The sequence below is a fragment of the Hyperoodon ampullatus genome (genome assembly GCF_949752795.1).
Source record: "Hyperoodon ampullatus genome assembly, chromosome: 11".
Taxonomy (NCBI): domain Eukaryota; kingdom Metazoa; phylum Chordata; class Mammalia; order Artiodactyla; family Ziphiidae; genus Hyperoodon; species Hyperoodon ampullatus.
This window is the reverse complement of record NC_136924.1, coordinates 7,144,258-7,164,086: the sequence shown is the minus strand read 5'-3', so window position 1 is coordinate 7,164,086 and position 19,829 is coordinate 7,144,258. Positions and strand designations below refer to the sequence as shown.

Below are 19,829 nucleotides of genomic sequence, written 5' to 3'. Positions count from 1 at the left end.
AAATTTTAATTATTTGTTGTAGTTCTGTGAAATGTCATGGTTAATTTGATAGGTATCATTACATCTGTAGGTTGTTTTGGGTACTATGGCCATTTTAACAATATTAATTCTTCCAGTCCAAGAGCTTGGGATATCTTTCCATTTCTTTGAATCATCTTCAATTTCCTTTATCAATATTTTACCATTCTCAGCATGTGTCTTTCATCTCCTTGGTCAGGTTTATTCCTAAGTATTTTATTTTTTGATGCAATTTTAAAACGGATTTTTTTTACTTTCCCTTTCTGATATTTCACTATTAGTGTAAAGAAATGCAACAGATTTCTGTATGATAATTTTATATCCTGCTACCTTGCTGAATTTGTTTATCAGTTCTAGTAGTTTTTGTGTGGAGTCTTTAGGGGTTTTCTATATAAAGTATCATATCATCTGCATATAATGACAATTTTACCTCTTCCCTTCCAGTTTGGATACCTTTTATTTCTTTAAACTTCAGGTTTTGTTTCTGGGACATATATCTTTGAATTCTTATAAATTTTGGAGAAAATGTAAATGTTTCACACTGGGGTGGTATGATCCACTGGGCATTAGAAGTTGGGTGAGTGTTCATCCTGAAAAGGTGAAATTATTTATGATCTTTAAAGGAAATGAAGACCAAAGGAAATAAGACCATGGAACATACTGAGATTTTTCACTCCAAAATTCATTTTGGTTTAGAGTGAGGGGGTTAAATTTAACATGATTTCATTTTTTTTTTTCCCTAGCAGCCAATTTCCCTACATCATTTACTGAATAATGATGTATCTTTTCTTCCTTGGTGGATGATATATCCTTACTGATATATTAAAATCTTATAGCATGACCTGTGTTTGAAAACTTGTCACTTTCATTAGGTATTGCTTCTTCTCATGTCAGTCATACACTTTATTTTGATAATAAAATATTTTAATAGATGGAAGTTCTCGCCTCATCACTCTTATTACTCAAAAAAGTTTATCTTATTTCTCAGTTATTTATTCTTCCAGATGAACTTAAGATGTTTTTATAAATATGAAATAATCTAATACTATTTAAGATTTTTAAATTGGCATATTAAACTTATGAAGTAATTTGAGAAGAACCATGTTTTTTATAATAGGCTTCCCTTACCAAAAAGTGTAATCATATCTTAGATTTCCCTGTTTTAGTTTTGTTCAGAAGTGACCTCTAAGTTTAGCTTCTTGGTATTTTATATTTTGGACACTATCAGTGAACTGATTTTTCCCGTTATATCTTCTCACTCATTAATTGTTTGCTTATAATTTTGGAATATTTATTTTGTGGTCACTTGTATTAGATAACTTGTTATTACTTATAAAGTATTTCAGTTTACTTATTTGTGTCTTCTAGGTGTGCAATATTTTTGTGTTGAATCATGACAGTTTTGACTTCTGTTATTTTTGTTTTCCTTATTGCTTTGGTTAGATTAGCAGTATACATTTTTGGTACCTGATTTTGATAAAAATCTTTGTCTCTAAAATCTCTCTAGTACCTTAGTTATTTAAAGCACATATGTATTTTTCATGCAGTTACCTGTTTATTTATTTACTACTGTTAAGCCACAGTGAAGGAGTGATATAGAGATAGGTACATATGTGTATGTGTATCTCTGTCTGTTTATCTGTATCTACCTTCAGGAAATGAGGGGTTATTGAACCCTGCCTGAGTCTGTACTTTGTGTCTGTCCCTGAGGAAGGGAGATGCCTCTGAATCTAGCTGGGCAGTAGGACCCTGCTCCCTGATGACCCACTTCCCTACCTCCGGCTTTTCTTGGATCTGAGTAGTGCCAGTTCCTGGATTCTCCTTAGCCTTGATCCACCTGCCTGTTATGATATGCTACCTCCTACTAGTCCACCCTCGTGTGTCCTGCTAGCCTGGTTTGCCACCTGTTGCTCGTTACTGTCCTCTCTGGCCCTGGTGTCCGCCTCCATGCCTGTACACATTGGCAGCTGAATACAGACCTGCCTCTGCATGGCCAGAAACTGTCTCACCTCGTGGAATATTTTGTTCCAAGTTTCTTCTGGAACTGCCTCTCCCTGCTTTTTTAGTCTAATTAGTTTTGATGAGGTCTTTAAAAGAATATGTTAAATCCATACCTGTCTCCTTAAGGAGTAAATATAATGTAATTTAAAAAGAAAAATATGTTTTCTTAAAGAGGACTTATAATATTCCAGTGGCTATTGAAATATATTGGATTTCTATAAATGGTCCCCACATTTTATGTTTTGAAGGCCTATGTGCTTTTAAGAGGAAGGGGTGTGTGTGTGTGTGTGCGCGTGTGTTTGTGTGTGCACAATATAAGGATATAAACCATTAGCTTTGCTGTTTACAAACTGCTGTGAACTGGGAAATCATGTTTGTTGAAGTGTCTATAATGTAAGACAAAAAATACTGTCGATGAACTGTTTTTTAATATGTTGCCCAAATGTACAGTATTCCTTTTTGTCACCTTCAGTTGTTCAGAGGTTTTTCGCGTACTGTTAAGATCTGTTTTGTTCTGGATGAATGATGATCCTGAACAAATGACAGATTACTGTCTGCCCATTTTCCCTGCTCCCCCACTTTCATTTATCTTTGATCCAGTAGTGTTTGTTTGCTCCTTGATTGAAAAGATATTTTAGCAAGTGTGGATTAGGAAAATACACTGTTGCATAGACAACATTAGTTTACCTCTTCTAAGGGAAATTTTCCAATTGCACATATTAGTTCAAGTTTATCTCATATAGAAGATGTTATGCTAAATGCAACGAGGTTAAAATCATGAGAAAAACTTAGTCCTTGTTCACAAGCAGCTGACAATCTAGTAAGCGGGGAATGCCAGCGGAGGATAAGAACTATTGAGGAGAATGTAGGAGCTAAAGTGTGGTACTGGGAATGTGTACGGTGTGTTTCAGTAGGCAGCAAGTATTCTAGTTTGGCTGGAAAGTTGGAGTAAGACTGTGGGAAAGGCATTTTATGAGTTTAACTCGATAGGCAATGAAGGGCTACCGAATGGATCAGTAAAATGATCAGAGCTGTGAGCTAAGGAGATAAACCTGGCAATGAGTTCCAGAGAATTGGAAAAACAAACAATAGATTTTGGTTTGGATCAAATATATATTGGAGGAAGCAGCAAATTACAGAAAGACTATCAAACTAGGTACCTGAATTCAAAGGCTAACACGACCACTGGCTGACTATGTGACATGAATAATTTGCATAAGAGGGCCTATTTTAGATGCTATCAGGAAACTTCTGTTCTTCAGGGTGGGAGTAATTAGAGTTCACATGTATGTTCTGCGTCCAAGTAGGTGAGATCAAAGATAATATATATCTGATGGCCTCTGGGTAATACAGTGGCATATGGTGGCTGATGCTGGAGACTCTGAAATCAGATTTCCGGTTTCAGCTCTAGCTCTTTCACTTACTTGATGTGTAACCTTGCGCAGGTTATTTAACCCGTTATTTGTTTTTTTGTTTTTGTTTTCTCATCTGTAAAATGCAAATCACAGCACCTACTTCCAAGAATTGTTAGGAGATTAATTAATATTTGTAAAATCCTTAGAAGAGTGCCTGGGACATAGTAATGATTCAATAAAGAAAGCTATTAGTAATTACAATAAATAAAATTATGTCTATTTCATGTAAATTTTTCATATCACAGTTGTAAGTATATTCTTTTTTTTTAAACATCTTTATTGGAGTATAACTGCTTTACAATGGTGTGTTAGTTTCTGCTGTATAACAAAGTGAATCAGCTATACATATACCTATATCCCCATATCTCCTCTCTCTTGCGTCTCCCTCCTGCCCTCCCTATCCCACCCCTCTAGGTGGTCACAAAGCTCCCAGTTGATCTCCCTGTGCTATGCGGCTGCTTCCCACTAGCTATCTGTTTTACATTTGGTAGTGCATATATGTCCATGCCACTCTCTCACTTTGTCCCAGCTTACCCTTCCCCCTCCCCGTGTCCTCAAGTCCATTCTCTACGTCTGCGTCTTTATTCATGTCTTGCCCCTACGTTTTTCAGAACCTTTTTTTTTTTTTTTTTTTTAGATTCCATATATATGTGTTAGCATACGGTATTTGTTTTTCTCTTTCTGACTTACTTCACTCTGTATGACAGTCTCTGGGTCCATCCACCTCACTACAGATAACTCAATTTCGTTTCTTTTTACGGCTGAGTAATATTCCATTGTATATATGTGCCACATCTTCTTTATCCATTCATCCGATGATGGACAGTTAGGTTGCTTCCATGTCCTGGCTATTGTAAATAGAGCTGCAATGAACATTGGGGTACATGACTCTTTTTGAATTATGGTTTTCTCAGGGTATATGCCCAGTAGTGGGATTGCTGGGTCACCTGGTAGTACTGTTTTTAGTTTTTTAAGGAACCTCCATACTGTTCTCCATAGTGGCTGTATCAATTTACATTCCAACCAACAGTGCAAGAGGGTTCCCTTTTCTCCACACCCTCTCCAGATTTATTGTTTGTAGATTTTTTGATGATGGCCATTCTGACTGGTGTGAGGTGATACCTCATGGTAGTTTTGATTTGCATTTCTCTAGTGATTAGTGATGTTGAGCATCCTTTCATGTGTTTGTTGGCAATCTGTATATCTTCTTTGGAGAAATGTCTATTTAGGTCTTCTGCCCATTTTTGGATTGGGTTGTTTGTTTTTTTGATATTGAGCTGCATGATCTGCTTGTAAATTTTGGAGATTAATCCTTTGTCCAGACACTATAAAATTCTTAGAGGAAAACATAGGCAGAACACTATGACATAAATCACAGCAAGATCCTTTTTGACCCACTTCCTAGAAAAATGGAAATAAAAACAAAAATAGACCGATGGGACCTAATGAAACTTAAAAGCTTTTGCACAGCAAAGGAAACCATAAACAAGACAAAAAGACAACCCTCAGAATGGGAGAAAATATTTGCAAATGAAGCAACTGTAAGTGTATTCTTTAAAACATAAATAAATAAAAACTCTCATGTAACAGCCCAGGGAGTCGATGTTGATCCTGTTAGCATGCACCAGCTTTATGAATGTGGTGACCCTCAAATTGATGAAGCTCTGTTTTCTAGTACGAGAGTACAGCAAGTGAATTCATCATATCTTCCATGGCAGTTCACCTGGTTATAAATACTAAGTGAGTAAGGACTTAATGAATTCTGTGGAAAGCACTTGCAGCATGTCAAGTTTTATTTTTAATGTTTAAGACACCGATTTTAGAGCTTTGGGAATGGAGTAAATAAATAACAAAGTAAGTAAATATTTCTCTCCATATTGCCCTCATTCAAGCAGGAGAGCAAAATACTTTGACAGATTCGTGAAAATAGTCCATAAACATTTAAGTCATTGTTATAAATTATTAAAGTTTAAATTGTACTTTTAAAATTATGAAATTTCAAACCCAAAACTTTAGAGAATAATATAGTTTTTACTCATTATTTAATTTTAACAAATCTGTGTTGCCACATATGCTTTAAACTTTAAAACAAAATTTACAAATGCGTTTGAAACTCTTGTGGATCCTCTTGATTTCCTGACAATCCGTCTTCTCCCTGCATTCCTCCCACATCAGAGGAAGCCATGATTCTGATGCCAGTCCCTACATTACCATTTATGATTTTATGTATGTACTATAATGAATGAATCCATAAAAATATGTACTACTTGTATTTTAAAAACATATGAATAGCATTCTGTAAATACTTAACTATTTTTTCATTATCACTCTATTTTTAATCAACTTTATTGAATTATAATTTACATGGAAAAAATGCATTCACTGTATGTACACAACTTAAAGCATTTTGACAAATGAATATACCTGTATAAATAACACTCCATTCAAGATACAGAACACTTTCATCACCCCCCTAAAGTTGCCTTTTGTCCATTGCAGTTGATTCCCCACATATATACAGCACTCCAGGTAATCACTGATTTGATCTTCATCACTCTAGATTAGTTTGACCTGCTCCAGAACTACATCTGAATGGATTCTTACAGTATGCATTCCGTTGTATCTGTCTTCTTTCACTCAGTATAATGTTTTTGAAGATTTTCCCTGTTCTCATGTGTATCAATAGTTCATTTCTATTTTATTGTCAAAAAATACCCCAACTTGTTTGTTCATTCCTGCTGATGGGTGTTTGGACTCTTTCCATTTTTGGCCATTATGAATAAAACTAGTAAGAGCACTATTAGTACAAGTCCTTTTCTGGAAATATATTTTAATTTCTCTTGGATAAATGACTAGGAGTGGTAATGCTGGGTAATATGGCAATAGGGTTTTGTTTTTTTTTTTTTTTTTGCGGTATGCGGGCCTCTCACTGCTGTGGCCTCTCCCGTTCCGGACGCGCAGGCTCAGCGGCCATGGCTGACGGGCCCAGCCGCTCCGCGGCATGTGGGATCCTCCCGGACTGGGGCAGGAACCTGTGTCCCCTGCATCGGCAGGCGGACTCTCAACCACTGCACCCGGGTATTATCTTTATAAGAAACTACCAAACTGTTTTCCAAAGTGATTGTACCATATACCATGCAGTTCCAGATGCTCAAATTCCATGGTGGGATTACTTGATATTACCAGTCATTTTAACTTTAATCATTCTATTAGTATGGTTACTTCATTCTGATTTTTATTTGCATTTCCTTGATGACTAATGTTGAGTACCTTTTCATGTATTGGCCATTTATATATGTGTGTGCATGTGTGTGTGTGTGTATTATTCTGTAAATATATATGTATTCTGGATATCATTCCCAGGACTTGCATCTTGTCACATTTATTGTGAATATTTTCTCCCATTCTCTTCAGCCTGTGGCTTGACTTTTCACTTTCTTAATAGTGTCTTTTAAAGAGAAGAATGTTATAATTTTGGCGAAGTACAATATGTCAGTTTTTTCTTTTATATTTTATTTCTTTATATTCTAAGGAATCTTTGCCTGTCCCAGAGTCATGAGGATTTTCATACTTTTTTTCTATAAGTTTTATAGTTTTAGCTTTTACATTTAGATTTGTGTTGCATTTCAGGTTAATTTCTGTATTTGTTATATGGGCTAGAGATGAAGGTTCATGTTTTTCCAAATGGGCATCCAGTTGTTCCAACACTGTTTATTGGAAAGACTATCTTTTCCCCATTGAATTACACTGTCACCTTTGTTGAAAACTAATTGACCAACTGTGTGAGAATTTATTTTTTTACTTTCTATTTTTATTTTAATGGAAATGCTATAGATGTGTAGTGTAAGTCATTCAACTGTGTTCTATTTGAATGTTGTCTTGGCTATTCTAGATCCTTTGCATCATTTCTATATAAATTGTAAAAACAAGTTTATTGATTTCTAGAAAAAAAGCCTTATGGGATTAAGATTGATATTCCATTTAATCCGTACATCAGTATGAGGAGAATTGACTTCTCAGCAACATTGAGTTTTGAGTTCATGGATATGCATTTTAAAAAATTTATTTAAGTCTTCTTTAATTCTTCTCATCAATATTGTTTTTAGTGTATGAGTCTTGCATATACTTTGTTAAATTTACTGTAAGCATTTCACGTTTATGGATGCTGTTGTTAATGGTATTTTTAATTGCAGTTTCCAGTTCATTGATTAATATGTAGAGATAAAATTGATTTTTGTATCTTGATCTTATATCCTGTAACCTTTTTAAAGCTATTTATTATACCTAGTGGCTTTTTCTCTTTTGTAGCTTTTTCAGGAATTTCCTCATACATAATTATACTCTCTACTCATATAGACAATTTTTTCTCTTCATTTACAAACCTTATTCCTTTTCTTTCTTTCTTTCCTTCTTTTTTTTTGCCTTATTGTAATGGCTAGAAACACCAGTACAGTGTTGAATATAAGTTGTGAAAGTGGGCGTTTTTGCTTTTTTCTTGCTCTTAGGATGAAGGCCTTAATATTTTACCATGATATTAGCTCTAGTTCTTTTGTATTTGCCCTTAATCAGGTTTAGGAGGTAATTTGAACACTTTGAATATGTCATTCCATTGCCAGTTGGCTTGCATTGTTTCTGAATAGAAGCCAGCATATTTTCTTATATTTGAACACCTCAATAGGTCTCTATTTTCTTTGTTGCCTTTAAAATTTTTATCTATATCATTGGCTTTCAGTAACTTGATTATGATATGCAGCTTCCATCTTTACTAAATGTGGTCTCTGGGCACATCTGTTAAGCTTTCATTATATTTATCTGTAATATGGGACACTGCAGATCTTAGAGGATTTTGTAAGGATTAATCAGAATGATGGGGGTAAAAGTATTCTGAAAAGTTTATAATTTACTAAAATGACTTCTCAATATAATACTTTCAGTAAAAATTAAAATAATTTAAGCTTGTGATTCTAGAGAAACATAATCTCATTAACAAGGGAGAATAATGCTTTTCATCACCTTCTATTAAGTTACAGTTTTATTTTCAAATGACTATTGTAGACAGTGCTTCAGTATGTCCATTTGAAACACCTGAAATGGAAATTTTCTTGATTTGTTTTCTAACTCACAATTTACATTATTTGTTTATTCACTTTAGTCCAAACATCCCTTGAGAATGCTCTTAATCATTCATGAAAAACAAAGTATCAGTGGTTTTATTTAGCAGAAATCATTATATCTGCCATAATTTTCTCTTTAATGTTTGCATGTGAAACAGACATACAAACATGGAATTAATATCACAAACACAATACAATCTTATAATGGGGTACATTATCTTACTGATAAACATTACATACTGTCCAACCTGGGTAAAAAATTATCTTAACTTTGTAGAGTTCTTTGTACTTTTTGAAACACCTTCATATGTGTGATCTAATCTATCCCTCAGAACATCTTCATGAACTGATGGGTATATGTGAGTTTTGATTCCAAATGGAAGCTCTACACATATTCATGATGTCATTTACCATGAAATATTACTTGTCCTAAGAAGGCAAGTTGTTTTGTCAAGATTATGCTTTATGAACTTTTTTATCCCACATTTTCACTTTTTAATATCATTCAGTTGAGAATTTCAGATCATTTTGTGTTACTGGCATCATCAAAAACTTTACTGTGAGTTTTCTAAAACTTGAACTACAAAAGTGGACCTATCACAGTAATGTCATGGGTGTGTAGTGTAGTTTGCTGAACTTAAATTTCATTTTTAAAATCTAGTGTTTGGTACCAGATGTGAAGAGTGAATCACCATCTCCTTTATGAAGAGGGAAAGGTTTAATTAGCTTTTTCGAAAGTCGTATCACACATTTCACCTATAAAGTGAAAGGAGAAAATTCTGTGTTTTAAAGCAGGATGAAAGTAGAGGTGATACCCACAGCTGCTCTCGTTTCTGGCAAACCATTCTGAGAGGCTCTAGTTTCATTTGGTTCAGATAAAACACATGTTGCTCATTTATTGTACATATGCTTCAAAGTATTTTGACAAATCTGATCTAAAAATGTTACAGATGTTCCTCATTATTTTAATTTGCACTTAGTAGCCACCTATAAAAATTTGGCTGTGAAGTAGCATTTTCACAATGTAATTAAGAGAAATTTAGTTAACATTAATATGTGTTTCAATTCAATCTCAGTTACAGTTTTGTGATATAGCTAGTGAGCTATACACATTTAACAGGTGCTTTGTTATGTTTTTGATAATGAAGGCAAACCTTTTTTAACATGTTTCAAATAATTTCAGATGGAAATAAAATTATTCTGATCCTGTCTTTTAGAGATTTGCTATTCAGTGTATGGCCCGAGCTCAGGCAGCAATATTATTACTTGAGTACTTTCTAGAAATGAAGAATCTTAGGTGCTCTCCTGGATCTACTGAAGCAGAATCTGCATTTTACCACAATCCGCAGATGATTTGTATACACATTAAAGATTGATAAGCACTCTTTTAGAGGAGGCCTTGTATTAAAACTTTTTTTATATGCACACACATGCATATACACATGGGTCAACTCTATTCTGTACTCTCTTTTATATAGATATTATAGAAAATGGACTGGCTTGTGGATTGAAGGATTTATTTTCTTACCATTTAATACATTTAAAAGTAGACTCACCAGTACTTTCCACAGGCTGTTATCTGTCTTCCATGAATACAAAAACCCACATTAATAAATACTGGCTTACCATTCATTTTCAATGACTGACACGTGAAGCAAACTGAAGAACCTGTCACTCAAACTTGAATCTTTTAGAGTTTTCATCATTTCTTATTGTTTTCTGTAACTTTCTATAGAGTAAACTTTTTGGTTGGAACATTAATGGATTCTATTTATTTACACACCCTTGCCATAAAAAACAGAAAGCAGGATTGCTTATAAGACTAAAGGATTTAATTTCTTGCATAATAAATTTGATTTTAAAATTACTATCTTTGGATACCTTGGGAAATTATTATATCTTAATTATTTATACTACATTATATTACTATATTGTACTTTTATACTTCATTATGTTAAGATAATTATTAATTATATCTTAATATGTGATACAAAATCAAATTTATGTTTATAAGGACCTCTGAAATCATGCTGCAGAGTGACTCAGTTCCTTAAAATTCAATTTTATTGGCCATCACTTTTTCTATATGTATATTCCAGCAGAAATAAGTATAAGATATGATTCTTACCATAAAAGAAAGAAAATAATTAATACTATTTTATGACCCTTAATTGAAATCTATGACAAAATAATTTCATATAGTTCAAAACTTACTTTGTACATTGTTACTGTCTAACAAAAAGGAGGGCGAATTATTTTCTTTTTAAAAAAAAATCTCTGATTTGCTACAGTCTGGTTAATTTCTTTGTGTTCAGTTCCACCTAATACACTCCTCAAAAATCAACCTTGGGAAATGATATAAAGACCGTTTTATGTAATCTATTCAGAAGTCTCTGGTTGGCACCACAGCAGCACATCATTGGTTTATGACCTTGTAACACATCACATTTTTATTACTGTTTTCATACATTTCTGCTGAAGAAACCCTTCAAAATTGTTATTAGGTTGCATACATATCTAATGGACAAATACTGATACATTTAACTATGTATTCAAATATACAATATAGTGGTACAGCTTGTTCCTGAAAATGTACAAATGCAGACAGGCTAGAAAAGTACTCGACAACTTCACATGAGCAATTGCACTGTTTAATTTTTCCTTTTGTTTTTCAAACTAAAGATTACAATGCAATTGAAATAGCCCTAAGTGTACCCGAAGAGCTACTGTGTGTTGTATAAAGGCTAAGTAATCCCAGCAGTGTCAGGGGGTTACTGTTCAGCTGTTCGAGATCATGAGATGATATCTCAGCACTCATAAAACAGGGGATTCAAAACACAGGGGCATACATGGAAGTACAGATCATTATGACAGTCCTGGAAGTTATCCACGAGAAAAGTCAACACCCTGGAGGCCAAAATAACACTACTGAATCAACATTTACAACTTTTGTTCAAGATCAAATCCAATATGTAGGGAAAATTCACATTGAAACATTAACGTAAATATAATAATAATTTTATATTTGGCTCATTCCCAAAATACAGAAGGCTTCAAAAAGTCTCTGGGTTATCTCTTCTTAAACATTTTACATGTATAATATTTATTCTGTACAAAACAGATAACTATCCTGAATTAGCTATTTCCTAGAACTATTCATAAAATGTCAATCCATTTAGTAAGGCACAGTAAGGGAAGTGTAGAGATTTATTTAAGGTTGCACATTTCAATTCAGAAGAGTAAGGGGGTATTTTGGCCCCTGGGATTTGAAAATATCTTCCAGGTATAATCTTTGGTCTGAATATTTACATGGTGGTTTCTTCCCATTCAAGCTCAACATCACCTATAACATAAAGTAACATGTCACAAGAGAGAATTGATGTTAACAGTTCAAAAGATTTAAATGTTTCATGACAAAAATATAGTGTACCTGGAAAGGCTATTATCCTAACTTGGATTAGAGAGAAATTAAAAAATTGATATGTGTGCTAGCCAAGCTTCTAAAACATTTTCAACATACGGTTATTATTAAATTAATGCTCCTCCTATAGGTGGTAAACTAATAGTAAATTGATATACATTGCCTCTGTTTACCTTCCATGGTGTCCAAAGAGTCCATCTTTTGAAGTGCTGAATAGTTAACAAAACAGATGGGCTGATTACTTCCTTTACTTGATAAGAGATCCAGAACGCACTGATGTAAAAAGATATACTGTGCCTAGACACCAAAGAAAGGATGGTTAAATAAATGGACGGGGTAGGGATTTTCTTATGGTGGGGGGGCTATACTTTTACAGTGAAAAGTAATATTGAATTCAACAAATGTTAAATAGCTAAGTTAGAGGCACAGAATTTACCATGAATATAAATGATTTTTTATCATTTCAAACATAAGGTTTGCTAAATTCCTGTGGCTTTTTGTAGTTTCCAGTTTTTTTAAATACTTATCATTAAATACTAAGTGTTCATATGTTCTTTCTGTAATTTTAAAAAGTAGCAAATTATATTATTTAAATTTGTTTATAAGTTTCCTTTTTCCTGTTAGGCATAATTGAGTAATTTTTCTTATAAATATTTTTCTTGTTAGAATGGCTGTTGGAATGCAGATACTAAATTTACTTTCAAAAGCTGTGACTGAGCATATCTACACACCATCAGCATATTTAAAATGTTTAACAATTCTGTTAATTACCCAACATTTGGCCTACTTAATGTCAAGGATCTGGTCTCTATTTGTAAATATAAGGCAGGACTCCTAACATTTCATCTAAAATTCGGATTAAATTCAATACCATCTGGGTTCTTTAAGTGTATTCAATATAATTCAATAACCTGTTAGCATTTCTGGGTTTGCACTTTCCTAAAGGTAGTTAAGGTTACAGTCATAGAAAAGCACCCTCATTTTTACGTAGGGAAGGTACCTGAAGTTAAAGGAATATAACCAAATGTTTAAGATTCACACACACACACACACACACACACACACACACACACACACACACACACATACTGACAACTGATTTAAATAGAATGTCCTCTAAAGTGACCATCTTAAGAAATTATATTCATATCTATTGCTACTACACCTCAAACCCTTTTTGGAACTTCACTATTGAAACTGTCTCTAGAGATTGTTGGTCATCATTAGGAATACCTGTTTCTTCGTGGATTACAAAAGGTTTCCACACACATCTCATCTCTGTCGGTTCTATGAGGACAGAACTCTCATATTCACTGCTCGACTCCCATTGTGTGTAATAGTGCCTGGAATGTGGTAGTTGCGTCATGAATGTTTGTTGACTTAGCCTCATTTAATTCTCACAGTGAGCCGATCTTTACCATGTCAGGACACACTTGATTTGGATTCAGAAGTCATTAGGGATCAAGTGTGTGAGGTGGATAATCAAGTTACATAATTCAGTTTTGGTAAGAAATGAAGGATTGTTATAAGGTAATACACATTCTATTGAAATTGCTGTTAAATTTCTTCTCAGGGTAATTCCAAATGAGTATTTTAAAATATACACTGCACAGTGAATAACATTATTGACAGAAATATACTGACATGGTATAATTTCTTTGAAAACAACAGTCATTTAAATTTATGAGTTCTGGTATTTAAAAAAAAAACCACATTTGAATTTGAAGTCACATTTGATATGTGAAGCTTCTGACTGTCCCAATCTCAGCTCTCTCCACTGGAAAGAATGCTGGGTGTAAACTCTGCCAGCGGGGCAGGCTGAGCTCCACAGGGCGGTGCTACATGTTCCAAGATCCCTCTGCCGTGGTGTGTTATTGCCAAAGAGGCAGTGAGGAGTTCAGTTCCAGTTTCTACCCTGGATAGTCCTGTTACCTTAAGAATTAAACTTTTCTGATGTTCAGTTTCCTCATCTGGGGGATCAGAAAAGCTATGTTGTGAGATTTAAGGCCAGCTATATATTATATGTTGCTGGCAAAAAACTAGGCTCCAAAAATATATTATTCTTTTTTCTTCTACCTCAGGAGTTTACATCAGTCAATTTTCAAGAGAACCAGAGCAGGAAAGGGACTCATCCAGAGGAATCCTTTTTTGAGGCAGGAATAGTATCTCAGGATATTATCTCACTGCAGAGTATTCTCTCAGAAAGCTCTTTCACATCTCCTGGGGCTGCTCTGAACTGTGTTTTGGTAGACAGTGAAAGAACTTTAGGTTCCCTCCAGGGTCTGGGCCCTCTGGTGTCTTTTAGTGGCAATATATTGCTGAGCTTCCCACCTCCCCACCCCTGGCCATGGCTACTGTAGTATGTGCTGAGACAGCATTCTTCACAGAAATTGGAATCATTCCCAAGTGCAAGAGAAGAAACTAAGAAACCACTCTTGTGCAAGGCAATGCTGGTTTATAAGGACTGGAGCCAAGGTGTGGTCATTTTCCCTTTTTTCATCACAGAGAAAAGAAAGTAAAGAGCATAGCTCTGGGAACAAAGTCCGGTGAAAGAGAGCTTTGGAGTGCCACATTTTAAGCGAGGATCTGAGAATTGTGATTTATATCGTTTACAAAATGGAGGCTAATTATTTTAGTAAACATGGGTGTATCTTAATTTTATAACCTCTTATGGAAGGGCTACCTATACTTTTCTTGAATATCAATGAACATGTACTTATTTCAAACATGCCAACTAATACTCATGACTTCTACCTATTGATTCAGTAAGTGTTTATCAGGATTTTAACGAACTGCCACCTTTTTCTCTTAAAAAGCAATTGGCACAACTATATTGTCAGACCTTTACTGCATGCTGGGCATTTACTGCATCCTTGGTGCTTTAGATACTTTCTCTTATTTAATACTCACAATAAACTTGTGAACAGTGTAACACAGCTATTTTACAAAAGCGAAATAACTCAGAGGTTAATTAAACAAAGTCACAAAGCCAGCAATTAGCAGGACTTGAATCTGAACTCAATTCTCTGACACCAAAATTCAGGCTCTTTTCATTCCCCTACCCAACCTGCAACATTTTCCTCTGGCTGGTTATTCCAGCATAATATATGAAGTTTATAGCGTATACTGAATACTAAATTGTGTGAAATTATTCACAGGCATGCTTGAACACACTCTTTACAAAGTTTGGTTCCACAAAATTGTAGAGCATGACAAAATTCGACTTCTATAATTTGAAGACCGAATCTAGTCTCTACAAGGAAATATCCCAGTCATTTGCACCCTCTAAACCTATCCTAGAGAGCCAACCAATCTCCATCAATGCCAAGAACATTGATCACCAGTGCATATGTGTACACCCAGGGACATGGGAGGAAAATGCTAGCTAGCTATTCTTATTCTCAACTAAAAATAAGAAAGAATTTGGTTTTAATAATCATTAATGGTCATATTGATATTGAAGCCCTTAAAAGATCTTTGGATAACAACCAGCTACATAATTGGTGGGGCCTACTACAAAATGAAAATACGAGTTTCCTTCCTCAAAAATTATTAAAGATTTTCAAAACAGTGTCAGCAAACATTAAATCAAGTGCAAGGCCCTTTTGAGCGTGGGGACCCATGAGACTGCATAGGCTGCATACCCATGAAGCCAAACCTGGGCACAAGTCAGAGTCCATTTCTGAAGTTTCCTAAGGGAAGAGTGATACTTCACTCATGTGCTCCCTTTCAGCATATAAGGGAATGCACATGGATTCCAGTACCTAGTTTTACCTAGCCATCACATAATTGAAGTGGCTTAAAAAGATTCCTACAAAGAGACGGTGGATTAAAGATAATATCTGTCAGGCAAGCACCAATGAATGACAATAAAATGGCAGCGCTGACATTTTTCATGCTCCTAGAATAACCATCTTATAGCTATGCTGTGAGGTGAAAGCAACAACAATGTAATCAGATCTGACAAAAAGCTAGATCACTTTTTAAAAAACAATTTAAAATATGTATTTAAAACCACTATTGAAACAATTATTTTCTGCTAAGTATTTATCTTTTGAAAATACCTTATATAATATGAAGCCACCAGTATTAGCAAGGTTGTCAAAATTGCTTATTTGACCTTTATCTCATGTTTTTCATTTTCTTGTGTATGCTTTATAATTTACATAATTGCACAATCTACATTTTAAGAATAAATATATATGTATTGGAGTTGAATGCTCAAACATTTCTCCTGAAAGGGATGTGTGTTCCTAAAAGTTTGGATGTCTCTGGTCTAGAGCAGCATCTTCCTAAGAACATTAATGTTCCATGACATCATGGAATTATAGGTTTTGGGGTCAAAAAGTGTTCAAGGATTTCATAGTCATATAAGTCTGGGAAATGTCCACAAGGGCTCTGTATTTATAATTGTCAATGCACATTAGCATAGAGGCTGTAATTCTAAGAAATTCTTTCTCAAACTTATTTTAGCAAAGAGCCTGTTTTCTCACACCTTTAATGACTGTAAAGCCACTTGTGTTTTCTAGTAGGTACCCTGGAAAATACCCTTATAGAAGATCTGTATATTTACTGTGAGAAAAATCTCTCTGTAGCATAAAAATATCAATCCAAAGATATGACAGGAACATCCTATGTATTATAGTTAGACAGACTTGGGTTTGAATTTTAGCTCTGACCTTTGAATATCACTAAATTCTTGAACATCTGCTTCCCTATTTGTAAAGCAGAGACCATAATACCTAGTCTGTTGATTAGTTTCATTGGCCCTGCCTTACAAATAAAGAATTAAATAAGATAATACATGTAAAGGATCTCGTATAATACTTGGAACCTACTAGACACTCAACAGGGTTTTTAGTTTCATTACCATTATACTGTATGATTTTTTTTTTTTTTTTTTTTTTTGCGGTACGCAGGCCTCTCACTGTTGTGGCCTCTCCCGTTGCGGAGCACAGGCTCCGGATGCACAGGCTCAGCGGCCATGGCTCACGGGCCCAGCCGCTCCACGGCATGTGGGATCTTCCCGGACCGGGGCACGAACCCGTGTCCCCTGCATCGGCAGGCGGACTCTCAACCACTGCGCCACCAGGGAAGCCCCCTACCGTATGATTTTTTTAATGACAAAAATCTATATTTTAAAAATATTTTTACGTCCAAACCAGAACAACAAAACAAACAACTCCCAGTTAGTTGATGACATGCTATAACAAACATTATTAGTACTACTAATAAAAAGGGATAAATATGGACAAGTGAAATACATAGAAACCTGTAACAGTTAATAAACATTTCCCAAATACAACTTCTAGCATGTTTACAAAAGAAATTAATTGGATTCATTTTCTAAGTTTCCCAAAGGCTAAAGACAAATCCATTTTATGAATTATTTTCTCTATGCCTATCAGTATAAACAGGGTAGGATGGGTAGTCAGTAACAGTGCTGACGGATAACTGGGGCATGTGGGTTTCAGTTCTCCTATAATCCCCATCAGCTGCCGTCCCCAAGACCCTGCCCCCACCCAGAGGTTTATAATGTAGGAAAAGAGAATGTCTGCTTTGCTAATATAGTTCAAGTCCATGTCTAACCAGATCACTGCCACTAAGATCCTTCCAGGCAGAAATTCTAGAGCTGATAACTGCTTGAAGTTTTAGATATCTTACCAGGTTTTGTACCATGCACATTCTTTCACTTCTCAGTTCAGCTACTAATCCATATATATCCACAAAATCATGATCATTTATATGCTGTGTTAAGTGGTCCAGAGCAATAAAAACTCCAGTTCTTCCAACTCCAGCACTGCAGGAAGAGTGAAATTACATGCAAATTATTCAGCAAAAAGGCTGTTTATGTTGATTGTGATGAAGGAAATAAACTATGATAGCAATAAATTATAAATAGTTTCTTTTCTTATTGAAAGTAGATTTTCTTTGGAGTTTCTTTGGATTTATATTGTTCCCAAGACTGTTTAGACAGAGCGAGATGATTATCATTAATACTCTGTCAAATATTTGAGTTTTTTTTTAAACAGTTGAACTTTCCCTCTTCTTTCATAATATTTTAAGGGTTGTAGTTGGAGAAGTATGGGGAACATTTTAAAAAATCATTGAAAATTCTTAACCCCAGAAACTTTTTATTGAATATATTTTTGGTTACCAATAGGAATGCTAAACATGAAAAATGTCAACTGTAATATTTAGCCCATATAGTACTTCCTCTGCATCACATTGATAGATTCTCATGTGTTCTTTTCACCTTCCCTAGAATTCTTTTCCTTCCTATAGATAATAAAATTGGAAAGCTATTTCCTTTTAAGAAATTAGTTTAATACTGAAGGACAGGTATGTGCTCCATATAAACTGTTAATTGATAAACCTGACAGGATTTTTTCAGAAATTCCAATTAGAAAGACAAGACTCCTAGGTACTTAAATGGTTAATATAGGAAGTAAACCTGGAAAAAAAGAAAAAACATTTGAAAGGTCACCTAATCTTAAATGTCATTTTGAACATCACGAAACTGCCATCTCTGTAGGTAAAAAATATTCTAATGTCAACAATACCTATGATTCAACCTAAGAAATAGCATTACAACAGAAATCTGATCACTGTAACACATACACATATATGCCCGCACAGAGTAATCAGTCATTACATCATTCAATATATTTTAAGTGTCAGACACTGCCCTAGGCATCTGGGGTACAGCAGTGAACAATACCAAGTCCCTGAACTTATGGAGCTTACATTCTAGAGGACGGAGAATGGTAGTCCACACAACAAAGAAACATGCATAGGATATACCCAGCCGCAATAAGTGCTATGGAGAAAGATAAATTAGGTTAAGGAGATAAAAGGTGATAGGGTAGGACAGGGTCATTAGAGAAAGGTTCTCTGACAATGTGATATTTGAAAAGAAACTTGAGTAGGGTTAGGGAGTGCACCACGTGGGTACCTGGGAGAGGAACATTACGGCCTGAGGGCACAGGAAGAGAACAGATCTGAGTGGGAGAGTGTTCTGTGTGTTCAAAGAAAAGCAAGGAGACCAGAGTGGGGAGAGTGTGTGAAGAGATGATGGGGGGGCAGGGATCAGAGTGTTTGCTGTTGGGTTGGATGTGGAATGTGAGAGGAAGCAGAGAGGTGAGGATGAGTCTAGGGTTTCTGGACAAAGCGGAGTGGACTGCTGTCTACCAAGATGGGGATGAGAAGGAGTGAGTTTGGAGACCGATCTAAGTGTTCTGTTTTGGACTCATCAAATTTTCAGGATGTTGTGGTTAAACTGGAAGTTAAACGTATAAGTCTAAAGTTGAGGTGAGAAGTTGGGGTTGGACATAATCATTTAGTAGACAGTTTTAAAATGATATTTAAAAATGATTATTAATATGAGCATACTTTTTCTCTGGTCTCTTTTATCTATTTAAATCACAAAGGAGGAGACTACTCTTTTTGAGGCTACAAGAGAGATGGTACTTTTCCTTTTTAATGGATTTTTAAATCCACTATTTTAATCCAGGGGCAGTGTATATGTAAAATATGGAGAAGCTGAAGGAAGCTTTACTATCCATTTTAATCATTACTGATGCCAGTTTAAAATCAATCACTGACTTTATAAGCAAACTGTCTTTCTATTTATACTACATACTGATCTGTTAAAAATTTTATGTGTTTGGATGGGATATGGAATTGGGAGGGTAAGAATGAGGCTTTTAGTTTTCATTCTGTATGCTTTTTAAATGTAAAAAAGATATCTCATAATGAGCAAGCATTTGTGTATTACTCTTACAATTTAAAAAATCTAAAATATTCCTGGAAAATGTAGACTCAATTAAATTACATGTTGAGTTTTTTCCTCTAAAAAAA

The 19,829-nt window shown here is 34.8% G+C and overlaps 1 protein-coding gene across 2 annotated transcripts in view; it reads right to left on the bottom strand.

The window, feature by feature from the left end:
• Positions 1-11,853: 11,853 nt before the first annotated feature.
• The window catches only part of PTPRQ (protein tyrosine phosphatase receptor type Q), a gene marked incomplete at both ends in the record, with an annotated part of 257,217 nt that continues 249,241 nt past the window's right edge, over positions 11,854-19,829 (bottom strand). For both annotated transcript variants that reach the window (XM_079715271.1, XM_079715270.1), the window contains 3 exons: positions 11,854-11,891; positions 12,143-12,266; positions 17,634-17,769. In XM_079715271.1, coding sequence (XP_079571397.1) covers positions 11,854-11,891; positions 12,143-12,266; positions 17,634-17,769 — 298 coding nt within the window. The remainder of the gene's footprint in view (positions 11,892-12,142; positions 12,267-17,633; positions 17,770-19,829) is intronic.